Source organism: Notolabrus celidotus, chromosome 22 (assembly GCF_009762535.1).
Source record: "Notolabrus celidotus isolate fNotCel1 chromosome 22, fNotCel1.pri, whole genome shotgun sequence".
Lineage (NCBI taxonomy): Eukaryota > Metazoa > Chordata > Actinopteri > Labriformes > Labridae > Notolabrus > Notolabrus celidotus.
Window position 1 is genome coordinate 19,342,736 of NC_048293.1, and position 24,760 is coordinate 19,367,495.

At 39.8% G+C, this 24,760-nt stretch overlaps 2 protein-coding genes and 1 long non-coding RNA gene across 4 annotated transcripts; 1 reads left to right on the forward strand and 2 right to left on the reverse strand.

Annotated features, from left to right (window-relative positions):
• Positions 1-313: 313 nt before the first annotated feature.
• calm1a (calmodulin 1a) lies at positions 314-9,848 on the reverse strand. Its single transcript, XM_034674856.1, has 6 exons — positions 9,718-9,848; positions 1,826-1,856; positions 1,570-1,713; positions 1,378-1,484; positions 606-741; positions 314-512 (listed from the first exon to the last, which is right to left on the reverse strand). Exons 1-6 carry the CDS (start codon positions 9,718-9,720, stop codon positions 484-486), a joined length of 450 nt encoding a protein of 149 aa, XP_034530747.1. The 5' UTR covers positions 9,721-9,848; the 3' UTR covers positions 314-483.
• A 2,446-nt stretch (positions 9,849-12,294) lies between these two features.
• On the forward strand, positions 12,295-18,266 carry LOC117806505. Of its 2 annotated transcripts, none has more exons than XR_004629678.1 (3): positions 12,295-12,411; positions 15,824-16,120; positions 18,075-18,266. It is a non-coding gene; the product is annotated as an uncharacterized LOC117806505 (long non-coding RNA). The 2 variants fall into 2 exon arrangements; XR_004629677.1 differs by lacking the exon at positions 12,295-12,411 and adding an exon at positions 15,323-15,731.
• nrde2 (NRDE-2, necessary for RNA interference, domain containing) lies at positions 13,000-22,618 on the reverse strand. The gene is given in 20 exon segments (XM_034675457.1): positions 13,000-13,369; positions 13,539-13,610; positions 14,645-14,786; positions 15,487-15,626; positions 15,803-16,188; positions 16,555-16,678; positions 16,681-17,052; positions 17,194-17,414; positions 17,509-17,680; positions 17,766-17,938; positions 18,028-18,148; positions 18,535-18,668; positions 18,873-19,062; positions 19,202-19,426; positions 19,748-19,974; positions 20,142-20,401; positions 20,520-20,660; positions 20,785-20,988; positions 22,031-22,136; positions 22,539-22,618. Coding segments are annotated over 20 exon segments (3,597 nt in total). The 5' UTR covers positions 22,600-22,618; the 3' UTR covers positions 13,000-13,243.
• Between the last annotated feature and the right edge of the window lie 2,142 nt (positions 22,619-24,760).

Here is a 24,760-nt window from a genome sequence, read left to right on the forward strand (position 1 = left end):
CTCCCTCCCGCCTCACTGTGGGTCCAGGCCAACCTGAGGCCCAACAGCAGCCTCCTGCCATTGGGCCCCCTGACAGTAACCCATCTAAAGCTGCATGCATGAAGAACAGAAAGAAAGAAAACAGGAAGTCATAGAAGAAAGGCGATTGGCCAGCCCATAGAATCATCATGACATCAGGCAGATGGAACCAGGAAGCAGAGGAGCAGAGGCCAAACCAGCCAGCTGCAGAGAGGCTGCTCGGCTAACATGTTGAGATCTGATTGGGCAGCTCAGCGCTGGGGGCGGGGAATACAAGCCAGTACATGCAGATTCATTTAGGATTTTCTTTTTGTCTTTTTGAGCTTGTTTATATGGACATAATTTCAGTTTTTCCAACATTCAGTTTAAGTTGTCTATACAGAACAGTATGAATAAATGTAGATTTTTGCAATAAGAGGTAAGTGAAACATTTGACTGATTCTTTGTCTTTACTGTGAGCCCAGTTCATTTGGCGGTCATCATCTGAACAAATTCTGTGGAGGAAAACAGAACAACAATCAGGAACAAAGTTTAACACATTCACCATCAAATAATAAAAACACACTTAGATGAGGTTCCTCTTGTACCTTCATAGTTGACCTGACCGTCTCCATCAATGTCTGCTTCTCTGATCATCTCGTCTACTTCCTCATCCGTCAGCTTCTCTCCCAGGTTAGTCATGACATGACGCAGCTCTGCAGCGCTAATGTAACCATTGCCGTCCTGCCAAAGCACAAACAACCGTTCAGTTTCTCACACTCCAGTCTACAACAGATGGTTTTCATTAAGTTTCTGTAGCTCCTGCTGCACACCCTGAGAGAGGAAGACATCTTTATTCTCTCATCTCTCTCTATGAACAGCTGAGTATGAAACAGTGGGGTGATGTTTAGTTGTTACCACAGTAGTAAAAAATAACAGAGCCAAGTCTGTGTTTGTACAAATAGAGCGTTTGGGTGGGACTGAGCTGGGACTTTGTTAGGACATTATTTGCGTGATCTGCTGGCAGTTACAGGGTTAGTTACCGACTAGTCAATGACAACCGCTTTCAAGCTCTGGAGTGAATGAGGTACAGGAATTCCTCATCAGAAACTGTATAACAGGCCGTGTCCGTTTCTGAAGAGAGGTTTGGAAGTCAAACAATGGCGGTCACTAGACAGACTTTGAGGTGCTGACTCAACCTAACTTTGATCAACATGGACACAGACAAAGAGCTGAGGCCTCCTGTAAGCCTCCTTGCAAACAGCTACATCCTGTCTGCCTGCAAGTCAACTCAGCTGTCTGCCTGATTATGCAGATCTATGCATTACTCTTGGACTTGGACAAAACTCTTTACAACAGAAAGCGCACACACAGGCTTACCTTATCAAAGACCCTGAACGCCTCTCTTATCTCCTCCTCGCTGTCAGTGTCCTTCATTTTTCTCGCCATCATAGTAAGGAACTCAGGGAAATCAATGGTCCCGTTGCCTAGAGAAGAGAATACCATCAGTCGATATCTTAAAACACCCGCTCTGGATAAATCCCTCCACATGTTGAGATGGAGTGGACGTACCATCTGCGTCCACCTCGTTTATCATGTCCTGGAGTTCGGCTTCGGTCGGGTTTTGACCCAGTGACCTCATCACGGTGCCGAGCTCCTTAGTGGTGATTGTCCCATCTCCGTCCTTATCGAACAGGGAGAAGGCCTCCTTAAATTCTGGACAAAGAGAAAATCCAGACAGAGAAAAGTTGGTAACAGCAAGAGTACGTTAAGAATGTGTGTTTATCACTGAAGGTGAAAAAGAAGTGTTTTCATTTTGGCATCTTACCGGCGATCTGCTCTTCTGTTAGTTGGTCGGCCTAAAATCAGAAACACAAAGACAGGAGAGAAAGAGAGAAGAGTTAAAGCACCGTTTAATGATTCATTAGCTCCAAGTCGGGTAAGTCCGGGTTTCGATAATCAATACTTTGACCAAACAAGTTAGTTTTCAAAATACTGAAAATTCTTGCTGACAGAATCAGGAAAAGTCCTCACACACGAAAACACTCAAAGAGGTGTGCCGAAAAAAAAAACCTGTCAAAACTGAACGCAATTTATTCAACATGGATCGCACCAGACTTTGGTCCTCCCTGCAGGTCAACATCCATCTTCTAAATCAAAATACCTCCAAACCACACCACACGAGAATAATAGATTGGAATAGAATAACAAAGGTGATAGGAATAAAAAATGAAGGTTCAATTAATCCAGTTTTATGATTTACCTTCAATGCAAAACTCACTGCAATAAAGTGTCAACTGGAACCAAAAAAGCAATCGTCTGTGATTCTGAGAACACATTTTCTATATTGAACGACAGCCAGAGCAAGGATGTGAATAGGTGATAGAAACAATACAGCAGTACAGTGGAGCCAGACCCTCAAAGGGTTCAAAACAAACAAACCCTTCTTATTTTGTTCTTATTTTGATGGGAGGAATGAGTGCAACGACTGCATGAAGCCGTCACAACTCCTTATATGGTTTTCAGGCTGCTGTTACATTAATCTTCTTACCGTTTGAGACCAGCTGACCCTTGCACATTAATGCGAACACCTTGTCACAAAAATATCTGATAAACACCCTTCTATCGTTTCTCTGCTCTGATCATGCCGGAGATTTACAACAACACCCCTCAGAGTTCTAAAAGCTCAAGCTGTTTGCATGATTACAACCTTAAAGTCTTCAAAGTGGATATCTGTGAGGTCTGCCACCAGCTTCGCAGCTTTCGGCTCTGGCTTTTTTGCCTGTCCACCTCTTCCTCCAACTCCTCGTCCTCCTCCATCTAGCCTTAGCCCGCCACCTCCTCTGCTCTGCTTTAGATCCACACCTCTTCCTCCCGAGCCTCCTCCAGTTCCTCCTATTTTCATGCTGAGGCCATCCACCGCCCCCCGCACCATCACCAAGCCTTCAGCGAGACACTCGGCCCGCTTGTTGTTCTGGACGCCCTGTTTTTTAACCTCTGCCAGCTCGGTCTTGGTTCTCTGGAGGCAGTTCCTCAGGTCCTGCAGCTCTCTGACCAGGCTGTCCATTCGGCTGGACGAAGAGTCCATTAGCATCTGCAGAAAGGCTCTGTAGCTCCTCTCCTGCTGCTCCAGGAGGTCAGTGTAGCAGTGCTGCTGTTCGTCCAGGAGGTCATAGACTGTGGACAGGCTCACCAGCTCGTCCTCAGCGGGGAACAGAGCTACTTTCTGTGGGAGCATGATGAGGGGATTACTGCAGGAGGGGCAGGAATGCTGTCTTAAAGCAGGAGGAATAGGTGGATGGAAAAAATGATAGCCAGACATCTATCAGTTGCTCCTGATATGTAAAAGAACAGAGAGGGGATGGTGTACAGCAGATTTTAACATCTCCAACGTCACATTATTCTGTGCCGATGAGGAAGACGAGTGTTTGAGTCTTAACTTGGCAGAGAAGATCTTTCCTGTCCTCCTGGTTTGGTTAACAGAACAGGGATCGAGTCGCTGGATAATTGCAGTACTTGTCTTTCAATCGGTCCAGGGTGATTGGGTTGTTGGGTGGATGACAGAAGTTTTCACAAGTCCTCTATAGTGGCAGAGGGCAGTTCAGTGGCACCAACCTGACAGCTGATGTCTCTCTTTGGAAGCAGGTCCTTCCTGTTGATGTTATCCAGGTCGCTCGTCCAAGCGGAGACAAATTAGTCTGCTGTTATATCCTGCTAAACTGTTGATCATGTCCTGTTGTCTTACAGCGGTGAGTGTACATGACCACACGCTGCTCTCCTCTGACTGACACAGACTCCAGCTGAGCGAGTCTTTGGAGAACCCGGCTCCCTGTGCCTCCATGTCAGTGTGTCTTTAAGCCGAAGCATGGCGGTGACTGTCAGATGTACAGTAAAGATGGACACACTGATAAAGTGACCACCTCCTGCAGTACAGATGAAGAGCCTTCAACACTTTGACAGAGACACAAAGTGTGTGAGCAGAGTCCAGGAGGCCTCACCAGAGGAGGTCCCTCAGATATGTCAGGAAATTAATTCAAGATGTGCGACAGTAACAGAGTCCAGACTTTGGGGGGGGTCATGGGGGTTTTGTGAGTGTGTTCATATGCGTACAGTTTCTCATTGCCTTTCATCTCACTGCTACAGTTGCAGCTCCTAGGGTGGATCAGTTGGCTGGTCATCTGACCCCCTAGACAGCATCATGGGTCACAGCAAAGTCCCCCTCGAACAGGGGCCCGATCCAGACTGCTTCAACAGAGTCAGTGCTTACCCCAGGATGTTTTTAGTTGTTGTTTTTCGTAAATTAGCCAAACAAAAATCTAACACTGACCTTCCCACGATACGTATTTACTACTTCAACCCATTACAGTACACGTTAGATAAACAAGAAGCCTTTCTAAACACATGTTGGATGAATGAAATGTGTCTGAACTGATTATCTGATGTTTGAATGAGAATTTCAACATTTTCTCACATCAAATATTGGAGACAGCAACTCATCTGGGTATTTAATCCTCGACTTTTGGATAAAAGCAGCAAATCTAGAATGAAAATGGACATTTTGGGGGTCTTTTGTAATTAAATACCTTAAAGTGAGATAATAATTTTATTTAACGGCTATTGAGAAATGTTGTGCACCAGCATCACGACTTTTACAGACCTCCCAAATGAGGGTGAGGTCGCTTTTGGAAGTGAGAGGCGAAGTTTGACTACGACCAACCAAAGAAGCTACATTGAGCTCATAGCTAACTTACATTGTCCTTATTATAATCAATGAAAAATGGACATCAAACTTAATTATGTACTCCATTATCATTAAGAAAGAGAGCCACATTCTGTTGTTTATTCCAAATATTTACTGATAGGTCCAGACTTACTTGATATGCCCTCTAGTGAACAGACTTTTTAAAAGCTACAATTGTATGCAGCAAGATAAAACAACTCATTTTAAACATAATAATAAATATACATACATATTAGAGGTGTAACGGTTAATCTACTACATCGATGTATTGATTTATATTCCTATGATCTGACTACATCGATCTGTGCTCAACACGTTAGCCTTCGGGACGACATATATCGATCTAACATTGTTTAAAAAGGTAATAAATTGATTGTATCGATACTAGGAAATAACGCATTGGATTTAAGAACGGCAGACTTTATATGGATGTAGTTTTTTTGCACTTTTAATAGAAGACATTAAACGTTACTCAATTCAGGCTGCCTGCCAGCAGACAACAAAACATAGCATGGTGGATGGCAGAGGAGAAGTGGTTAAGCGAGAAATTATCAAGCCAGCATTGCGGTCCAGCGTGTGGAAACACTTTGGCTTTTGCAAAGACGGAGATGTTCTCAATAAGTCGCTCACTGTACTAAGGCGCCATGGGATTTCACACAACGTTTATATCCATAATTAATTTATACCCGATTCCCTTACAAGACACCACAGGAATCTAGGACAGTCCAGTATCAAGGTATTTATTTCACAGTCACACTGGTTGAATTTTGGCTAAAAAGTTACTGAACCGATTTCAAGTCACTGAATCGTTTCGAATTGTATCGTTCTAAATGAACCAACATCGACCTTTAATCGTATCAGCAACCACGAATCATGATACGAATCGAATCGTTGTTAAAAAGAATCGTTAAACCCCTAATACTTTTAAGCAATAACCAGGCTTACAGATTGTGTCTTATGATGACAGCCATGATGTGTGTGTGTGTGCATTCAAGCCATAGTTAACAAGCTGCTAACCCCTCTAATACCCAGGCCAAATTCCTCTCGAGCCGCTGTGATGCCGGCGATTCAAACCATGTTGATGTTAGATGGAGCCAACGTAGCATGGAAGCCCTTTCAACTACATGCACCGAAACCTCAAGGATCTGAATCAATAAAGAAGATTTATTAGTGATGACGATCAATAATTCACAATCTGGTGAGTCATGGTCGGTGATGACCTACTTGTATAAAAACGCAGATGCACAGAAAAACTGATATTTATAAATCAAATCCACACACATCCACTTTGTCTGTTCCATCAATGTTTGAATCACAATATTTATTTACATCACGCCAAATCAGAACTCGTCTGGTCCATTCTTCTCACATAATCAAAGCCGACTGTGCACATGATCGTTTTCTGTTTTGTCGCTCCAACAGCAGTCAAGCTGACTCACAAGACAAGTCTTTGTGCTGTAAAAAAACCCCACAGATTCAAAGGGAACACTACAACAGAGATGTCTCAATCCAACCAACTACTACCCTTTTCAAAGCGTTGTCTGTCACATAGCTGCTGTAATCACACAATCTGCATCCATTCAAACTGGATCACTGCAGACTTTAGCGTCCACACCAGGGACCAAAATATGTCCAAACAGCGATTTTTCTACTATTTCAGGTCACGTTACCGTCAGCTTTCAGTTTGTGGTCACTTCAAATCGCACATTTTTAACAGACAACACATTTCAGTCATCAAGTGTCTGGAAGTGAAAAGAGAGATGTCCGATGATGAGAGTAGCTCAGCCAGCAGCACTTTGGAGTACAGGAGAATTAAAAGGACGATTTGATTTGGACAGGGAGAGACCTCAGAATATAATCTGGGCCCACGTTGTACCATGAAGACAGGTTTTGATTGAGGTAAACAAAAAGACGTAAGCTGCAATGCATGATGTTCTACATATGAAGTGATGTGTCACCTTACAGATAGCTCAAACAACAACACATTTTAACAGGATTCACCCACCTCTGATCAAACTACATACATTAAAATACCCTTCATGTTTTAAGGGGCTCACAGAAACAACACCTTTAACTGTCAGACATTTTGGTAGATCACCATGGTGGTCTAATGTTCAAAAACAATGCACAGACCAGTAGTAATTCAACATAAATATAACTAATGTTCGATAAAATTTGATATAAATAAACCTGATACACCCCAGCCACTGGAAAGGGAAGGGTTAAACCTTAGTTGCCACCCAACACTAGACAGAAGGAGAAGAGCAGCCAATCATGTCACAGTGTGAGAGGTGGGCGGAGCTTAAACACAGCTGAAACGAGCGACACGGAAGAAAACTCAGAAACCAATAGCTCAAAGCAGAGTCATTAGTCTGACACTATTAACTTAATACACTTCATTAAATCTACTTTCAGGGTGCGAAGACAACTTCTTATCTGAACATGTTAAATGTCCACCGCGACCGTAGTACAACTGAACACCGAACAACCGTGATGCGTTCACTGCACTGTGGGAAACATCACTCTGCCTTTAACCCTTAGTAATCATAAAAGGGAGAGCACAACTCAAAACAATACTCTACTAAACTGATACACTGTACACAATTTTATACATCTTTCTTGTAAATTTCAATCAAATAATGCTAATTATCTCAACCTGAGAAAAATAATAATAATGTACAAACTAAAACTTCACAAAAATCTCATCTTACATTAAAGACCTGCTTCCTGTTGACACCGTCAGAAATTATGGATTCAAGAAGTTTATCAGAAAGTAAATCCAGACACAAGCTAACAAGCCGTCTTCAACTTTCACTCAGGAGCAGAAATCTGACTTTAAATTTAAATGGAAAATTAAATGGCCATTAATCAAGTAATTATTGATAGACTGATATGAAGCATTTAATCGTGATATCACCGACTGTATGTTCAAGTTTCTTTAAGTAAGCTCTTGCCTGCATGGTGAAAAGATACTGATCAGTGGTTTACACAAAGCAAACAGTCTATGTTAATCCAAGAATTAGATAGTGTGAAAAAAGCTTTTGTTCTAATCCAGTTTTTCCAGAGCTTTTGTGTTTGTGGATGTATGCTGCTATCTTTGTAAGTAATAAACTACATACCATGTCTGCAACCACTCCCTCAGGACTGTACAGTGGACAAACCGGACTCAGTATCAGAGCTGGGAAGGGGGTAGATATCTAGAAACATGCCTGCCCTTTAACCATTGTGGGAATTTAAACAACTATTTTCATGGTTACGATGGGAAAACTCGACAATAATAAGAAAATCCTTCTAATATCAAACAGGCAGTTAAGAAATGTGGTTTATTCATGACCATATTCTGCTGTTGGATCATAATCTGTGACCTAATTAGGACTGTCAGTTGTTACCACTGCAGATTTTACAATGGGTTGCATCTTGTACTTTGATATCTGTTATCTAGAGCAGTTACAGATTATATGCAACAGTATAGTTTCGATGGTTAGGGTGACAATATTAAAGGCTGTAAACCAATGACCAAATGAACGCTCTGCCTGGAAAACCACTAAAACCTCACCCAGTCTTCATTTTAGTGTTTCCTTGTGTGACTCGGACACATTTCAGTTCAAACCTGGCGTTAAAATGCAATTTCTGTAATCACCATCACTCCCTAAACCAGGGGTTCCCAAACCCAAAACATAGGTGCCAAAGACTCACAGCCCCTACTGTCCCTCAATGTGGTTTAATGTGGCTTCATTTAGCTGGTCTGCAGAAAATCAGCCTCCCTGTATGAGCATGTGTCTGTGTTTCCTGTGCTGTTATAAATGAACCTACTGCTACTAATGCATTGGACAATTAACTATACACTAACCCTAAACCTAGGAGTCATCTGGCAACAAATAAAAGCAGAAAACTCATTACATTTTCTATTTTACAGGTTTTATTTCAAATTTGGCTACTATTTTTGTCAACATTTTTTTTACTATAATGGGTGAAATGTACTATTTTTAGATCACTTAAAAAAAACCATTCTGGAAGACATCTCACGACCCACCATTTGTGTCTCGCGACCCCCAAGGGGGTCCCGACCCACACTTTGGGAACCCCTGCCCTAAACCAAGTGAGGTTTTTTAATTTAAAGCGAAATGTGTGAATGACGTCCCAGCTATCAGATGCCGGTGTTTCATCGAGCAGTTCTTCCGGCTCTGCGCATGCGTAACGCCACAATCCTGGGCGCTTGACACTACTGAGAGCATCATTATAGACAGATAGACATTAAAAAAAAACTGTCGAGATACAGTGCAATAATTTTAAGACGTAACATCAAAACAGCCTTTAATACTGTAACAATGAAAGTGGATGGAGTGGTGGTGTGATACAAAATGATTCTGTTGTGCTGAGAGCATTATGTCATGAGATATTCTACCGCAATCTTCAATTTAAGTTCTTCAAATGTAACAAAACAGCTTCATCTTCTTCTGATCTGACACTTCAACCTGTCAGTTATCATAAAACATCAATAAATAGCACGAATTGAAAGCCTCTGCTGATATTTCCCGTTGCGGGGGAAAAAATAGCACGGTAGCGTTTTTCGACAGAACACCGGGAAATCCGTCTATAATGCCAGAATGTGACAGTAGCTGTGATGCTAACTTTCGCAACAAGAACAAGACCACCTGTAACTATTAGCACACTTCATCGCGAAGTTCAACCACCGTTATCATCTCCATTAGCGGGTTACTGGCTTTACGACGACAGGATAAGAGACAAGATGCTCCTTCAAACCGTCCCACTGTTACCAGCTAGCATGTATGCTACTGTTAGCTATCCCAACGGCTCAACTGAGTCCATTCTACTCGCGCGCTCAGCAATGGAGGCAACATGACTCTTTTTTTTAAACAGCTAACACAGAGACACTTAAAAACCCCAGGGCGTCTTTCAGTCAAGTAATTCATTTTAAAATCGTACACATCATAATCAACAGTTGATTAAATACTCACCATGTCTGTTTCAGTGGGGAACGCTGGTCTGCTAACGCTACAGGGAGAGAGGAAATGGACGGCTGCCACTGAACAAGGTTTTGCAGGAGGCGGGCAAGGCAAGACGAACCACTGCTGTATGGCTCACTGTATTCCTCCGCGCTGTGAGGAAATGCGCTCAGTCGATAGGGCAGCCTCACTACCTCGTGCACGCGCACACGCACACGCACGCAGTCTTGCAGGTGTGTTTGGGGCTGTCCAGACTTTTTAACTGGTGGTCTGTTTCTTAAGTAAACATAAGACTTACCTTTTTAATCTAGATTTTAATTTGGAGTAGTTTATTTTAGCCCTGGACTGCATTGTTATTATTATTATTATTTTTATTATTTTTATTTTTCAATTATTTTAATAATTCTCATTATTATCTAAACCATTGTTTTAACATGTATTTATTTATCTTATTTATTTCTTGTGTTCATCTGATCTTGTTAACTCTACCTTATTTTTTAACTTTTCTTTATCTTTTTCTTTAATTATGCCTTTTATAATTTTACCATTACTGTTGTTTTCTTACTGTCTGTTACTCTGTGAAGCACTTTGGGCTACATGTTTTTATGTATGAAAGGTGCTATATAAATACAGTTGAGTTGAGTTAAAGTATCATAGATATGTTATATTCCTGTTTATATAAATATTTTTAAAACTATAAAGTAACACAACATTGTGGCAGCATCTACACTACCAGTCAAAAGTTTGGAAACACCTTCTCATTCAAGGATTTGTATTTAATTTAATTATTTGTAACATTGTAGTTTAATATTGAGGACATCAAAACTATGAAAGAACATATATGGAATTATTTAATTAACAAAAAGTGTTAAACAAACCAGAATATGTTTTATATTTTAGATTCTGTAAAGTAGCTCCCTTTTTTCCTTCATGACAGCTTTGCACACTCTTGGTATTCTCTCAGTCTGCTTCATGAAGTGGTCTCCTGGAATGGTTTCTAATTAACATGAGCCTTGTGAAGAGCTAATTTGTAGAATGACTTGCCTTCTTAATGTCTGTGAAGGTTCTCAGTCTTCTTAATGTGTTTGAGACCATCAGTTGTTGTCATGTAAAAAACCCCAAACATGTAGACTATGGCAACCTTTTTATAGCTCTTTCAGGCTCCATTGACATAAAGCCATGTATATATTTAGTTACCTCCATGTTTCTGTGTTCCAATTTGCTAAACAATTGAAGGAAAATGGACACAAACACAAAGTTCTGACTACAATAATTTAATATTTTCAACTCCAGGACATGGTCAAGACATGCTAATGATGCAGGAGGATTTGTTCAACACTATACTCTCTTACAAACTTGTATGCAGTACACCCAAGATCACATGAAAGCCTGCTTTTCATCTCAGTTTTTATAATCATTTCAAGTTTGATTAAAAAAGAACTCATTGAAGTTTAAGTTTTCATAATCTATTTAGACAAAAATAAAATCAAAGAATACATGATTTGAGTCTCCCTGTAGTTTAACCTCAATGCTCTCTAATCCAAGACCAAATGAAAATGTCTGATGTGTGACGTCAGCATCACTGTACAAAATTAAATAAAGTCAATTAATCTGTTATTAAAAACACACAGTCATAAATCACACCCACACACAGGTTAGATTGGAGTTAATGAATGAAGCCATAGGACGAGTTCAGGACATGTTTATGAGAACTGATCAAATATCCCTCCCTAATATCATTTGAGAACAATAACAATGGGTTTGTAGCTTCATGAGGGCAATAAATGTATGATAGCTTAGCCAAAGAGCACTTAAATCATATCATATCATATATTATTCATATTAATGGTGTGAATCTGAACATCTAATGTTGACAACTGGTCTGGTTTTTCAGACTACAAACCAACAAGGGAAACTTAATTATTAACTTGTTGTGTTTTACGGTTGTCTCAAGATAAGATTACCATTATCTTAAGGTGTTTCTGCAGCTTCACGGACATTTTTTGCTCTCAGCAATGATCTCATACTCCATTTGACATTTCACTCTGCACAATTGCACTATCGACCTGAAAGTGGAGACAGAAATTGTTTAGTTATCTGGACATGTTCCAAATAAAACAGCCTACTTTGACAATATGCAGGCCTGTTAGACAATATGGTTATGTTATTTTCATTACAGATTCAACTACCTAAAAATACAGCTTATTTTATTTTATTGTAAGTGATTAAAAAGAACTATAAAACACAATGACAGGCTGTGAACTGTTTTCTTATCATAAAACATGACTTTATCAAAAAAAGTAGAGCTAAGGTTATTGTGAGACCCATTTTGTCGGACAAAATAATAATTATAACATCCATTTGCATACTGTAGATGTTTTATAAAGGCAGTTTTAGTCTATAAAGAGATAAAAAAAAATAGTTTTCATTCTGCCGAAAGTAACTCGCTAAGTGACGGACTATATGATGTTACACAGTGTCTTATCCTAGCGGAAGGATACCTTCTGATCATAGCGGCTGGCGGCATCGTGGAAGTTGCGGTTTTGAAAGGCGGATTCTGATTGGACAGAGCAGAACCGCAATACTCTGCACGCTGTACGGTGTGTGCTGATTGGCCGAGGCGGATCTGCAATGCGTCAAACCAAAGCGCGGCGACGACGGAAGGAGGGAGCGAATCCACCCGCTCTGTACACAGAATATTCTGTGGTAAGAATAAACCAATAGGGATGGTACTATAACCTCCAGGTGGTTCCCAAGTAATCTGATCAGACATGAGGGTCAAAATAAGTTTAAAATGTAATACTTTAAGTTAAAATTGAAATTATACAATAAAAAAACGGGGGAAAAATACCTTTAATGAAAAATTAAAACTTCCTGTCTCTTCAGTTTCTGTTTATGGTTTGTGATTTGTGGGTAAGGTTGGTGTCTCTAACCAAAGAGCAGGGATACAACAAAGTTTAACTTAATTATGACACTAGTGCCTGAGGGGTACAGGGCATAAAGAAATTGTAGAGGCACCTCCATTTGAACATTAGCAGTTAAAATGTAATAATCATAACTCTTGCAGTTATTGCAGAGGTAGTGTTATCCTTTTAATGTTACTCATTTATCTCAGTTTAATACCTGCCAATATGCAGAGCTGAATTTCTCACAACCTGTACATATAAAACATTCTGTAGTAATGTATTATGATTATTTATTATATTGATATGATTATTTATTATTGGGATGGGATTATTTCAGTGTGTGCACAGGAAGCTCATAAGCACAAACAAAACTGGAGTGTACAACACATAAATGAAAATCATCTATTTATTGACATTGGCTTTTAATTAAATATCAAAAGCTGCTTATTGTAAAAATAAATCAACAGTCATTGTGCAACAAACTTTAGAGATCACTGCAACTTCCCTATTTAACACTGCAGCTGTGTGTCTGTCCTGCTCTGGATCACATCAAGAGTGTCAATTTGTGGGTTGTCATGTTGTCAGGAGAGTAAACTCCAGCTCTTGAATGAGAGGTGTGTGTGTGTGTGTATTCAGTCCTCCAGTAGTATATCCAGTTCTTCTAGAGGCAGTCGAAGACGGAGTTCCTTCTCTGTCATCAGATCTACAAACTCCTGGAGATGCACGGGGAACAGCTGCACTGCGTCCATGTACAAACCCTGATTGCACAAGTGCCATATGCACATATTTGCATAAATGCAAATTCCCAGTCATACAAAAGGCACACACAGACGAAGACAGAAGGCGAGACAATTAAATACAATTAAAAAATGATGTAGACAGAAGTTAGGTGTTGTTCAAAACATCACATGTATGTCTGAGTCTCACCTTAGCCCATGGGATATTCTGTAAGGCCTTGTAAAAGATCCCTTTGGCTTTATCCACCCTCCCTTCAGACGCCTACAAATGCACACGTATACAAAAACATCACATACATGAAGCCCGACCAAAAGGCTGACTACTGACGGTCAATATTTGGTCTTTGAATTGACACGCATAGGTGTGTTAGTTCTTATTCTTCTATCTCTAAGTAAATATTTGGAGGATGAGAAAAACATGAGGCTGAGGTCAGAGATCAACAGGCAGAGTTACACACGGAAAAATGGGAGCTAACAGAGGTGCATAAGACTTTTGGAATACACATTCTTGGCTCAACTGAACTGCTTCATAATACTGAAAAAAAAAGGAAGGTGAAATGAATGTGGAATGTAAGTAGTGTAGTAGGATGTGGCAACATGGGCTCTTTATTTATTTATTAAAAAAAAAAAGTTTGTTTAATTTAACTTATGGTTTGTGTTTGATTTGCTGTTTTCTCTTTTGTTTTAATTTTTAAATGTGGATCTGTGCATGTTTTTATGTCTCTCTCTATATATACAGTATATATATATTTTTAACACACTTTTATCATTATTATTAGTATTATTATTTTCCTGATGTTTTATGTTAAAGCTGGAGTCACAAGTAATATTTTAGCTATTATTCTTCTTATTATTCTTATTATTATTTGTAATGTTGTCTGTTTGACATCAGCAAAAACGTCAATGCAGCTATTATTTTCTAATATCCCTACTACTCTTTTTTTTAATCTAATCATGCAATATGTGCATTGTTGATGCCACTATATAAAGGGCGGTTATATATGTATCTTATACCATTACTGTATAATCCTGTGAATGCCAATAATAAAAAAAATTACAGAGGTTTTGATTTTAAAATTTAAGTTTGTAACCACCCTCGTTATTTATTTGCACTTTGCAATTGTATTAGCGACCATTAACTTCTTGAGAAATGTATCATAGAAGAAGAAAAGCAGGCCTAGTGAAGTCTCTAACTCTGCTGTTATGAGTTTGACTTTTAAAGAGAATTTACCTTTAAAAATCTCCTTCAACTTAAAGGACAGGAAATGAGATTAAGACAGTTAATAGATTTCTCACCAGGAAGTTCATGTACATCCTCCAAAGTAAAGGACAGTGAGAACCAAGCTCTGTTGCTATAGCGTTCTCAAACAGTCCATGGATACGGTTGCTGAGGCCGTTCTCTGGCAGGATGGGCAAGGCAGCGTCATGGCAACAAGATCTACAGTCATCAGAAAAGGAACAATCAGAAGTGAGGTTGTTGACAGATTTTTGGCTGATAAACAAAGAGAAACATCATGTCATCCTGAAAGCCGTTTTATACTACCGTTTATACTTCTTTGTTTCAAAGATCTGTTTATCTGAATTTTTACACATTTAAGAGATCAATGTAAACAATTAAATGAAGTGATGAAACACAATAAGTGACTGAACGAAAAAGCAACCAATAATAAGAATATATGATAATAATTTAGAATAAAAGATAAATAAATAAAAAGGAAAATAAATAACAGTGAAACTACAATAAGATAAATAGGGTAATATTTAAAAGATAAATAAGTAGAAAAAACAGCAATAAGAATAATAAATAAAATTAGAAAAAATATATATAAATAAATAAATAATCATTATTATCATTATACCCAAAAAAACCTGAGAAATTAAATTAAATGAAAAAAAAAACACCACATGTGATAATCTGTAACAAGAAAAACAGAACATGTTCTTTTTTGAATATAGGTATAGGAGGGACTCAAAGGATCAAAATAAAGACATAGTTGATGGAAAAACAAAAAAAGCATGGTTTATACTTCAGCATTGACCCTACGCAGCAGTGACCAACCCGGACGTGAGCACTTCAAGATACGGCATCAATTCGATGCAGAACTATACCAGGTTTAAAGCCTCTGTCCTCCTCTTACCTCTGAGCAGCATCAACCAGCAGCTTCCTTTGTTGTTCAGCAACAACAGAAAAGAGGCGTGGCAGCACCTTACAGTTGTTCCTGGTTACAGAGTGAAAGAAACGACGCGCCCGTCCAGCACTGTGGTAACGGTTCTCCACCTGTAACACGGGTTGATTGGGGGTGAACCATTAGACCAAACTAGGGGGACTAACTCAGATGGAAATACTTGTAAAGAGATAGGAAAGGACTGGAGGAGGGAGCAGGTAATGTTCTGCTGAATGAAGAATGATTAAACAGTTTGATTTTGTGATTTAAAAAGGAGACAGCAGCTCACCTGTATGTATATTCTCCACAGAGGGGCGCTGCTGGACCAGGTGGAGAGCGAAGAGGTCAGCATCTGTCTCAGTGTTGCCAGTGGAAACACATTGATGCTGTTGTGGTACCGAAGCAATGCTGCCTGCTGCACTGCTATTTCCTCACACTCTGAAGCTAGCCTGTTCACACAGCGCCGGTTAGTGTGACTGGAATCACCCGCCGACTGGCTAGGAAGCTCAGTTTTCTCATGGCCAAGTTTCAGCGTGCGGTGCAGCTCCTCCATCCGCTCTATGGCCTGGCTATAGACGAGGTTAGCTGCTTGGATTCCCATCGTGAGGTACTGGAACAGAGCGTAGCAGCCCACCAGACCTCTCAGCCGCAGCTTCTCTCCAAGCAGGTCCTCTTCTGGTGGAATGATGAGAGGAGACTTGTTACTGCACAGCTCACCTTTTGATTGCAGTATTGTTTAGATGATTGACAGACTACAAAGACAGCCAACTGTTTGCCTGAATGCAACAGAGTACTGTAATATTGCATATGTTACATCTGTGCATTCTGCCTTTCATACAGTACTAAAATAACTAGAAAACACTGACAACATGGAGCGGTATAAAAACTGTTCTGTCATTAATCTAAACACATGGAATGGTAATGTATGTATGAGCAGGAACTCTAGAAAATGTACTAAAACCACAGATCAGGTCTTTTTAAAGACACAACCAGCACATCTTTGAAACATAAAACACATTAAAGATGAACTCAGAGGTTAACCTTTTCTGTTGGCCTCAAGGTTTTGGGTGTTTTGGTCGAGGCCTGACAGGACAGCTGTTAGAGTCTGCTCATAAGTCCTCCTGGCTTTCAGAATGGAAACTGGAGACAGGGACTCAGAGGATGAAAGGACGATGAGGAGGCTCCTTCCGCTGCGAGCCTGGTTAGCACACACACAGCTAGGGATGTGGTGACATCAGAGAGTCCTCCTCCTGGTGAGCCTTCCTTGTTCTCCACCTCCAGCTGGGCCCACAGCAGACACAGCTCACACAGGGAGGCGCTCCTCAGCCCCTTGGCTCCCCCTAAAGCTGAGGCTGTGGAGAAGACTTTACGAGCCTCATCCAAGTTGCCCAGCATCGACTCCAAGTGTCCGTACTCCCGCCACAGCACCAACGACGAGCGGTTGTCCGATTCTTTGAGGAGCTGCTTTGCGATCCGTTTGCTGCTCTTGCCCTGAGAGCGAAGGCGCTTTTTGTTGCTGCAACGCAGACAACGCAAGACCTGAGGCACACAAACACAAAGAAATTAATACATGCAGATGTCAAACTCTTCAACATTTTAAATTAAGCTCTTAACTTGAAAATTTGACCTTTTTTTTCTTACAACTAAATACAAACCAGAGTCAGATAAATCATAGGTTACCTTGAGTTTCTCATACTGCATCCAACTGAGAGACAGGACGGCCCGGTGCTGGGCAGGAACAACAGGTTGGATCATGCTGAAAACATAGGTGACAAACTTTTCCCCCAGTTTCCCAAGCCCTATCCACTTCCTCGTTCCCTGGAGAGTAGTCATGTGACCTACAGAGTTGACACCAAGGTCAGGTAGGTTGCTGGATGTCAGAGGATGGCAGAGCTCATTACCTGGGATGTGACAAGGAGACAGGTTCATCAATTTCTGATCACATTTTATGAGATTTAAAATAACTGGTACTATAAATTATGGTGTCTTTGTTACCCTGAGTGAGTACTGAAAGGTTCTCCAGGAGCAGGCCCGGTTGGCAGGGGGCATCAGAGAGCACAGAGTCTACAGGCAGTCCCAAGAATGAAAAGAAACGGAGCAGAAGACGGAGTTGGAGCTCTGGTGAAGAGAGACAAATCAGGGACGAACCGATGTCATCAAACAACACCTAGAGTTGAAGCGAAAGATAGAGACAAATGAGTAAACAAACATACCAAACCGACCAAACACACATGAGCATTTTAGACCAGTACCTGTCTGTCAGGATCCTCACAGTCCTCTTCTGATTGGCCCTTGGTTTTGTCAGGCCTCCAGGGCAGCCAGTGAGCTGCTTCACGAGACGTCTCCACGTCTAACCAAACCGTCCATCTGGGCTGGCTCCGATCCTTTACCTCCTCCTCCTCCTCTTCCTCCTCCTCATCTTCCTCTGTAGACGGAATAAACATGAAGATAAAAACTTCAAACTTATTTTCATGCTATTGTTAGGATGTATATCTGTGTGTGTGTGTGTTTTACCTGCATTAGGTTGTAACCACCCTCCTCGCTCTTGTTGTTGCATCCAGGCTTTCCAACCTCGGGCCCCAACCTCCCCAACTCTCGCCTCCCCGCTGTCCCAGAACGGCTCAAAGAACTCAACCTGAAGAAACACACACAAACATAAACTGACTGAATCAACCACGCTCTCTTTATATAGACTACTGGAGCTCTGTAATGTGTACTCTTATATTTCTATAATACAAATAAAATGAAATCAAGTAACAAAACCATTCGAATCAGGTTTCTGCAGCGCTGTGAGCTACAAACATGTCTTCCTTTGAATGCATAAAACAAATAAATCTGAAAGCCAAATGTGAGGCTTTGGGCTCTAGAAATACAAGGAATGAAAACAAAGCCATGCTGTCTCTATCCTCCACTTTTCAGCATCTGTAAGCTCATGAAAAAAGTGCTGATTTAATAAACAAGACAAGTTTTAAGACTTTCAATCTAAATAATGAAATTGTGTGTTATTGTGTGTGTGTTTACCTGCTGCTTAGTGGACAGTTTTTGTACACTATCCGGTTTGTAGAAGGTAAAGTCCATCATTGCCTGAAACAGAGAGATGGCCTTCTCACAGTGACCAGCCTGACGCAGGAAGTGACACTGCAGGGTCAAAATATCTGGACGGACCAAAAAGAAAAAAAAATACAGAAAATTTACAACAACCTTCAATGAGCATTTAGCATACAAAACAAACATGATTGTATTTAAAAAAAAAAAAAAAAATTGATGTATCACATGTAAAAAAAAAAAATCAGTGTCTGTGTTTTAGTATGAAATTGTAATCCAAAAATATAAAAACATATAAAGTGTATCTGTGTTACCCAGCATGTCCTCCTCGATCCCTGGCTGAGCCGTATGAGAGACCATGCTGCCATCACGTACAGCGCTGAGTGTACTGAGACACTTCCCATAAGCTGAGTTGACCTTTGACACGCTGAAGTTGCTGAAGTAGCTCTGGGTGAACAGAAGGTACTTTTTCCACAGGGAGGTACTGTTTGGGTGGAGGAACACCTTCATGCAATAAATAAAACACCTTGTTAGAATGACTATGAGACACAGATACTACCATATATTAGAGTTTTCCACAGGATCCTACACAACATAGTGAGACAGTTAACACAACGAAGGCACACAGAGACACCCGGCTCACCAGTTTCTTCCATTCTTTAGCTAGTAGCGAGGGCTCCCACAGCTCTTTGCAGATCCTGAGCCTCTCCAGCTGCAGATCTACGCAGCTCGGGTTGACAGCAACTGCACGCTCTGCGATGCTTAGTTTTTTCTCCAGGACTGCTCTGTAAGAGGACTTGCGACGCTCAGCCACATCACTGCCCTGTTGTTCCTCCTCACCTCCAAATGCTGTTGCAGTCAGTTCATCCTGTAAAATGAGAAGAGACAATAAAGGTTAAAGGTGTTGCTGCATAAGGAAAACAAAAAGGGGTATTCCTTGTTTCCAAACCTGATGTTTAGGATCTAAATGATCAACGGGTGCAAAAGGATTTTGGAATTGCTCAAGTGGATCGCTTCAGCCTGCAGCTGCAGAACATGCTTAAGCGACTGCAAAGTAACACTCTCTTCAGACCTACTAGACTCCTTTGACAAATATTTTACATTGCCGGACAAAGGAGTTAGACATCCATACAGTCGAATTTAATTTCAGAACAAGTAGTTAACAAAATAACTGTGGCAGTTTTGAAACCTGGTATCTGATGAATTCTATCCAAAGCTGTGTGTCTGCCGGCTGCTCTCTGAGTCGCCTGTTAAAATCTTCAGTCCTCCCAGCCAGCAGCACTTCACCCTTCTCCTTCTGTGTGTCCTCCTTCTGCTGCTCTGTCTGGTCCTGCAGTCCCTTCCCCTGCAGCCAGAGGGCCGTGGAGGAGTCATACACACCCAGGGGATTGACTGATGATGTCTGCACTCTGTCACCTGGAATAAAACAGAAAAGGTTTGAAGTTAGAAGTGGGAAATCAAAATGATAATGATGAGATCTTGAACCCAGAGGAAATGTTCTCAAGTCCTGAATTTTTTCACATTAAATATTGTGCTGATTAAGCTGATGACACAATTCATTATAAACAAAATAAAACTCTTACCTGTCTGTCCTCCTTTTTTCTCCTCACACAGTGGGAGGAAGGGGATGGCACTGATGCCATCACTGCACTCAGGAACAGTTGGTATTGCAGGAACAGGAGGCTCGGACCTCAGCAGCTGGCGACTGACAGTAGAGAAGTATCTGTCTGCTCCTTTCTTCTTGTCCCCGCCTTTCTGTTTCTTATTTGACTCGGACTCCTCCCAGCTGACTCCCTGTCTGTGAGAGTTCAGACCCAAGGATGAGCTGCCTTTCCTCCTATACCTTGTGCACAAAGAAAGTTTGAAGTATCGTAACATGTTATTACACCACATATCCAAGGACACATCTTTTTCACAGCTGCAGTCCATAAAGTGCTTCAAGGACATGGTCTTTGCCTTACCTGGCTACGTCTCCCCTGTACAGGGACTTGTATGTCCAGTTGGCTGGGTCTGCTTTGCGGTCGACACAGAAAGCCTGCCCTGTGGGCGTCTGGAGGTCATCCAACCAAGAGAAACAACTCGCTAATGGAGTAGGTTTGGGACTGCATGGATGTAAACACACACATATAAACACACTGACAATAAGTAAACAGTACAGGTAAGGGCAGCACTACATGTGCACAAACAACAGTGGAGGCATAAAGGATATTTAAAATGTGTCCTTACCAATCTTCCTCTTCTTCTCTTTTGAGGTCACTGGGGTAAACTGTGTCAGAGTCAGACCCACTGCTGCCAGAATATCTTCCACTTTTCTTTTTGTGTTTCTTCTTCTTTTTCTTCTTCTTTTCACTCTTCTTCTTTTTCTTTTTTGGTGGTACGTTACTCTCTTCTTCCTCCTCCTGCTCTGCAGAGCTTACATCTCTACCAACACTGAGGATTATAATACAACCATAGTGTCAATGTAGTTTATTGAAACAAAAAAAAACATTTAAAGTTAAAACAAAACTGGCAAACGTCAAATCAAGAAATGTATTCAACTAATTTTCAAGTACTTTAAATAAAAGTAAATACAAAATAATCTTTATTTGGCACATTTCTAAATAGGAGTAATAATTACTTTTGCTTTCAGAAAAAAATGATTCAAAACAAAGACTAAGAAAAACACATCAATGAGTATAAATACTTTAGTTTAGTTTATTTATTATTCATCGTGTCGTGCACCATAAAGGTGCCCAGCCCATATGGACTTACAAGACACTACAAAAATAAAACAAAATAGGATCAACAACATAAGAAGTAAAAGAAAAAAGAAGAAAGAAGAGCAGTTACAATACTGCACATGTCCAACAATGACCTAAAGTAATTCAAAAGCACAGTGGTACACTTCAGACATTTGACAGTGACAACAACTAAATCAGACATAGAGTGTGCTCCTACGCTGCTGAACAGCATTTAACACAAACTGAGCAAACTGCAACACTTTGTGTAAACAGGAACCGAAGTCTATCTTCATCGGACATGCAAAACAAATCGGGACAGTTTTCTGATATTTTGTTGAAAAGGAGGCACCTGAGATCACGATATGATGGACAGTAGAATAAAAAGTGCATTTCATTTTCAACTTCCTCCAGATCACACAAGGAACACTTTCTCTCCTCCTCTGGAACAGAGTGGAAGCGACCAGTCTGTAATGCCAGAGGAAGGATGCCACATCTCAGCTGAGCACATACAGACCTCTGAGCTCTGGTTAAGTCAAGAGTGACATAAAGCTCTGGCTGATTTTTTTTGGACAGGCAATATGTTCTTAGTTTGGGCTTACACAGGACTTCTTCCAACCATTTGTGTTTGTAAGTGTCAAATAAATAAATCAAATCAATAGTAGCCACGAGTGAGGTTAAAACATAAACTAAAAATATTATACAAAGCAGAGTTTCTAATGTTGCACATAATGCTTTTTAAATGTTGTTTGTACCTCGACTCCTTCTGGTTCTGCCTCTCACTTGTCTTCTCAACAAATCGATTATGAAGAGTGAGAGCCTCACTGGTCTGGAAACTCTTATTTTTCAGCCAGTCTAATTCTGAAAGAAGAGAGTGAACCAAAAAAAAAAAAAAAGAGAACATTATTTAGCAATGACGAGAAGGACTGAGGGGGATTTATCATTCATTGATGATGTTTACAGTCACAACATAACCTCTTTACAATGTGACTAACTTTGAAATGCAAACCAGAGTTCACATCGGAAGAGTACAGTCTTGTTATCACTCTGACTACAGCTACTTTAGTTATTATCACAAGTAAATCTCATATAACTTACTGATAACTAAGTTGGCTAAAGATTCAACGACATGCAGACGTTGGGGCAGATAAAGTCATCTTACTGCTTGATTAAGTACATTTATCTTCTAAACATAATGACAGCAAACTATTTAGAAGTGTAAAAACCCGGATTATAAAGTGTTCAACGTGAAGGAGGGATTACCTTTGGACAAATCTTCATCTTTGTTAGTCGCTTCTCCTGCAAAAGCTGGAAACAGAGCCATGACAGCAGCGTCGCATGAAAACAGTCGCATGAATATGACGTCACGTGAAGGGCAATTTACTTCCAAAAGAACAAGAACAATTTAATAACCCAAGTATATTATATTATATCATATTATATTATATTATATTATATTATATTATATTATATTATATTATATTATATTATATTATATTATATCATATTATATTATATTATATTATATTATATTATATTATATTATATTATATTATATTATATTATATTATATTATATTTTACAGTCTATGAATCCAAGATGATTTTCCTTTTAGGTGTTTATTTTAATGCATTACTGGTGCCGTATTTTAATATGTCAACTTTCACTGAATGATTAACATATTGCATCAACCTCCATACATTCAGAGGGTATTATACACAATGCAATAGTCACATAAGTGCTTTTCAATGCAATTTAAGCAGAAAATAATGACTTTACATCACATTTTATTTTCTCAGTTTTCTCAAGATAAGTTAATTTTGTCATTCATTTTCAATTCAATTTTGCTTTATTGGCATGAACAAAGAGATGTTATTGCCGAAGCACATAAATTCATTCAATACATTATATATATTCATAACACACTACACTCCTCACATATACATTAATCACACACCATATTCATTACAGATTTCATTCATCACATACATATCAACCACATATTACATATATTACATTTTCTATACGCATTAATGAACGATTACCCATACAGCATATCTCAATGTCCTCACCCGATGCAGCACGCTCACAAAACACCCACCCAAAATCAAACCCCATGGGATGGTGTGTCCCTCAGGCTGTGACAGGCAGACACATATTTAGCAGCCAGAGGAGCTGCTGACCCTTCCCCCTGGAGAACTGACAGTTTCTCTTCTGGGGTTAATGCTGGGAAGTTTGGTACCATTTTAGTAATTTCCCTGTAGTGGGAATCTCTTAGCAAAGAGAACCTGCTACAGTGGAGGAGGAAGTGCATCTCTGTAGAGCAGAGAGCACATAGACGCTCTTCTCTGGGCAGCCATGTCTGCCTGTATCTCCCTGTCTCTACAGCTAGCTGGTGGTCACTCAGCTAAAAGAACATGATTAAATACATTTATTTTCTCAGTTTTCTCATATTTGCAATACCAGGAACTGTGAAAATTTTTCATATATGTGCCATATCTTAAATCCAGATACCTCTTCTCCCGACCTGACTATATATATTGGACATTTGTATTATATTATTTCTATATTTATATTGTCTTTTATACATATTTTCTACCTGTTTTTAAAAAAAAATATTTATCACATGCACCTTCAGGAGCAGCGCTTCTAATTTCATTGTACACCTGACAATGAAAAATAAAGGCTATTCTATTCCATTCTTAATTTTCTTATTATCTCAAGAATACTAAGCTTGTTATCTTGAGATAACGCAAAAAATAAGTTGTGATCTCGAGAAAACAGATAAAATAAAATGAATTTAATTGTGTCTTTTTAGGGCTTCCACATAACTTAGATAACTGACAGCTTTGAAGTGTTCTGTCAAATGTACCTGTTGTATCATGTAGCCAGAAATTTATTTTTATTTTTAATCATACCTTCTATGGTAAAAACACACAAGGCTAGAGATATAACTATAAAAGTTAATTCAGACAATGATTAATATTTATTACAGAGCTATATGTGTATGCATGCATGTATGTAGAATAAAATCAAGTATAACATGAAATCTGAAAACTTGTGATTATGATTTTATGTGTTTTTTTGCTGTTAATGTCTGCTAAATGTTACAAAAAGAAAAAATAGAAAGAGTTCTTGTTTTGCCTTTGTTTTCCATTGAAGATGTAATTCTATCACTTCTACGTCAGTCAACTCTGCAGCTGTCACACTTTCCTCTCAGGCGTAGGCTACAGGTAGTCTCTGTTATATCCTCCAGGGAGATTTGCACTGCAGGAAAATACAAGAACACATAGACTAGCAGACAAGAACACCTTCAAAGGTATTAAACATATTCTCATCGCATTGATATACGGGTGAATTAAAGACGCATTTAAGTTAACGCATTGCTGTGAAGGAGAGTAAAAACATATTTATCTTCCATTAACTCTAGTATTGATGTGAGACTCTATTTCAGATCAAATGAAGGTTGTTCATGAATACCACAT

Coding starts and splice junctions, on each gene's coding strand:
- calm1a (XM_034674856.1), bottom strand. Junction 1,485..1,569: donor AAACGAGGTGGACGCAGATG/GTACGTCCACTC, acceptor TCTCTTCTCTAG/GCAACGGGACCATTGATTTC. Junction 742..1,377: donor CGTTCAGGGTCTTTGATAAG/GTAAGCCTGTGT, acceptor GTGCTTTGGCAG/GACGGCAATGGTTACATTAG.